This window comes from Nicotiana attenuata, unplaced genomic scaffold, assembly GCF_001879085.1.
Source record: "Nicotiana attenuata strain UT unplaced genomic scaffold, NIATTr2, whole genome shotgun sequence".
Classification (NCBI taxonomy): Eukaryota; Viridiplantae; Streptophyta; class Magnoliopsida; order Solanales; family Solanaceae; genus Nicotiana; species Nicotiana attenuata.
Window position 1 is genome coordinate 244,964 of NW_017670884.1, and position 2,170 is coordinate 247,133.

Below are 2,170 nucleotides of genomic sequence, written 5' to 3' on the forward strand. Positions count from 1 at the left end.
CATACGCTTTCGAGAATGCAGCAACTCGCTTCACATTTACATCATTTTTCATAGCCCTCAGTAGCAGGCCAATAAACATTTCCTCCTGCAGATAAAACCAGAACATGCTCAGACATAATCAGGTAAAGATTAAGGTAGCAAGAAAAAAACAGCCATTTCACTTAAGGTTAGATCCTAACTGAAGCACAATTGGTCATCAATCGAATGAATACAGGTCATAATCAGCATTGTCAAGAAGTGATGCATTATGACAAAATTTAGTTCAAGACAACAAGAACTCTTCCATATGTTTTCCATTCTCAGCAGGAGGGGGTTTGCAGCAGAAGTACGGCTAAGGCTGGAAGTACTAGAAGAAATAATGTCTAAAGTTACAGGTCTGATAAAACTTCTTTTAATAAAGCAAATGGGAAGTTTATCGTGTAACCAGGTAAAGTAGCAGCAACCTCCAGAAAGGAGGACGACCTAATTCCTCACAACTTAACCTTCTCAAGATCTGTGACAAAAAGAGCAACAGGATGCAGCTACTAAATACAGGGATGGCCAACTTTTACAGCTCACTTACTTTATACATCAATAATATTAGCTTCACATTCATATGGCATATGACATCCATATAAGTTGCTTCGGATATTCATTCTCTATGACTTCGATTTTCTGGTGCTGGGGCTTATTTCCTCTATAAATCGAAGCATGTGTGCAGCAATGACTACCTTAGTTCTTAGTTATGAATGTTTATGGTTTTCTTCAGAGAACATCTTGCAAACAAAATATGGATGCTTCACCAGAACTTTACTTCCTTTGACTCTTGGAATTTTCAATTTTTCTAATCTCATTTTCTCTGCTTGATATTGTTTTCAAAATGAAGGTATCTCTAAACCATGGCATTTTTGCTTAAGTTACCTAGTAATGACCAAGCACGTTACGGTTAGATAGTTAAGTCTAAATTGTGGATAAAAGTTATACTCGATGTAAGAGCTCCATCAATATGTCACCACTATGGTAGTCCGCTATCCTACCATCAAAAGTTAGAGAAAAAATTTGAATAATGGGTCACCGGAACAAGAGCCATGCTATCCGTCAAGTTTTCAACAAAGGAACTAACATAACATAAAAGCAGAAAGTGAGAAAAGGGTTGTATCCAAGACTCTAATACAGATCTCAACAGCCAGCCATCAATTATTTGGTTTTCACAAACCCCTTCATGCGCAGGAACCCATATTCACACCAGCCTCAGCCAACAATTAAAAGAGCAAGTAAGAGGTTAGCTCAAGCAACTGCCTCCCCACTTTCTTGCAAATCCTTTTTTTTTTTTTTAGGGAGGGGGGGTAGGGGGGAGGGTCAAATTTTTTTTCTGCCGGCCATAACATAGGTTTCTTAGCATTCTACGAAGTTGGGAATGGAAAAATGGATACCACCAAGATAAGTATCATTTAATCTTCAAACTTGCTGAACCTAAATATCAACCTTGAAAAACTAATCCATAATCCTAATTATAATCATTAATCACATCAAATCTCTAAGTACACTACATGCCTTTGATCCCATAAGATTGCAAATCAAGTGTGCATCTAAAGCTTACAACAGACGAGATCAGACACCAAAGATCACAAAAGAAAAGGAACTAGAAGCAGGAGCAGGACCACACAGATCTTGACCTCAGCAATGCCAATACAGAGGTTAATCTACCACTCTCTCTTTCTTTCCCTGCCCAACCCACCCCTCCCCACCCCCACCCCACCCCCAAACCAAAAACCACTAAACAACAGATGTGTTAATTGAAGACAGTTCAAGAGTATAACTAACGACTTACTTTGGTTTTCGTACGAAGCGGGAGGGGAATTCTTGAAGTGTATATGTTTGTCCTATCAAAAAAGCTTAAGCTGAACCAGAAAGCACAAGAATATAATTATGAAGGTTTCCACATACCTTGGAAGAATTCATTGCAGCTGGTAGAAGGAGCTTAGCATACAAGGCACGATAAAATCGATCACTAACAATGTGATTTTTTGCTGAGATCTTATCTAGGAGCATGAGAGCTTGAACTCCAACATTAAAGTTACTTGAATGAACCTGCACATTCCAAGCAAATTATAAAAAAGATAAATCTATTCAACAACATCAGATACTTATCCAACAATCGAGCGAGCAGTCATCCACAAGAACTTCATGA

At 38.3% G+C, this 2,170-nt stretch overlaps 1 protein-coding gene across 1 annotated transcript in view; it reads right to left on the reverse strand.

The window, feature by feature from the left end:
• The window catches only part of LOC109244192 (CCAAT/enhancer-binding protein zeta-like), an 11,678-nt gene that overhangs the window by 2,446 nt on the left and 7,062 nt on the right, over nucleotides 1-2,170 (reverse strand). The window contains exons 10-11 of the mRNA XM_019411245.1: nucleotides 1,927-2,070; nucleotides 6-85 (exon numbers count right to left, since the gene is read on the reverse strand). Coding sequence (XP_019266790.1) covers nucleotides 6-85; nucleotides 1,927-2,070 — 224 coding nt within the window. The remainder of the gene's footprint in view (nucleotides 1-5; nucleotides 86-1,926; nucleotides 2,071-2,170) is intronic.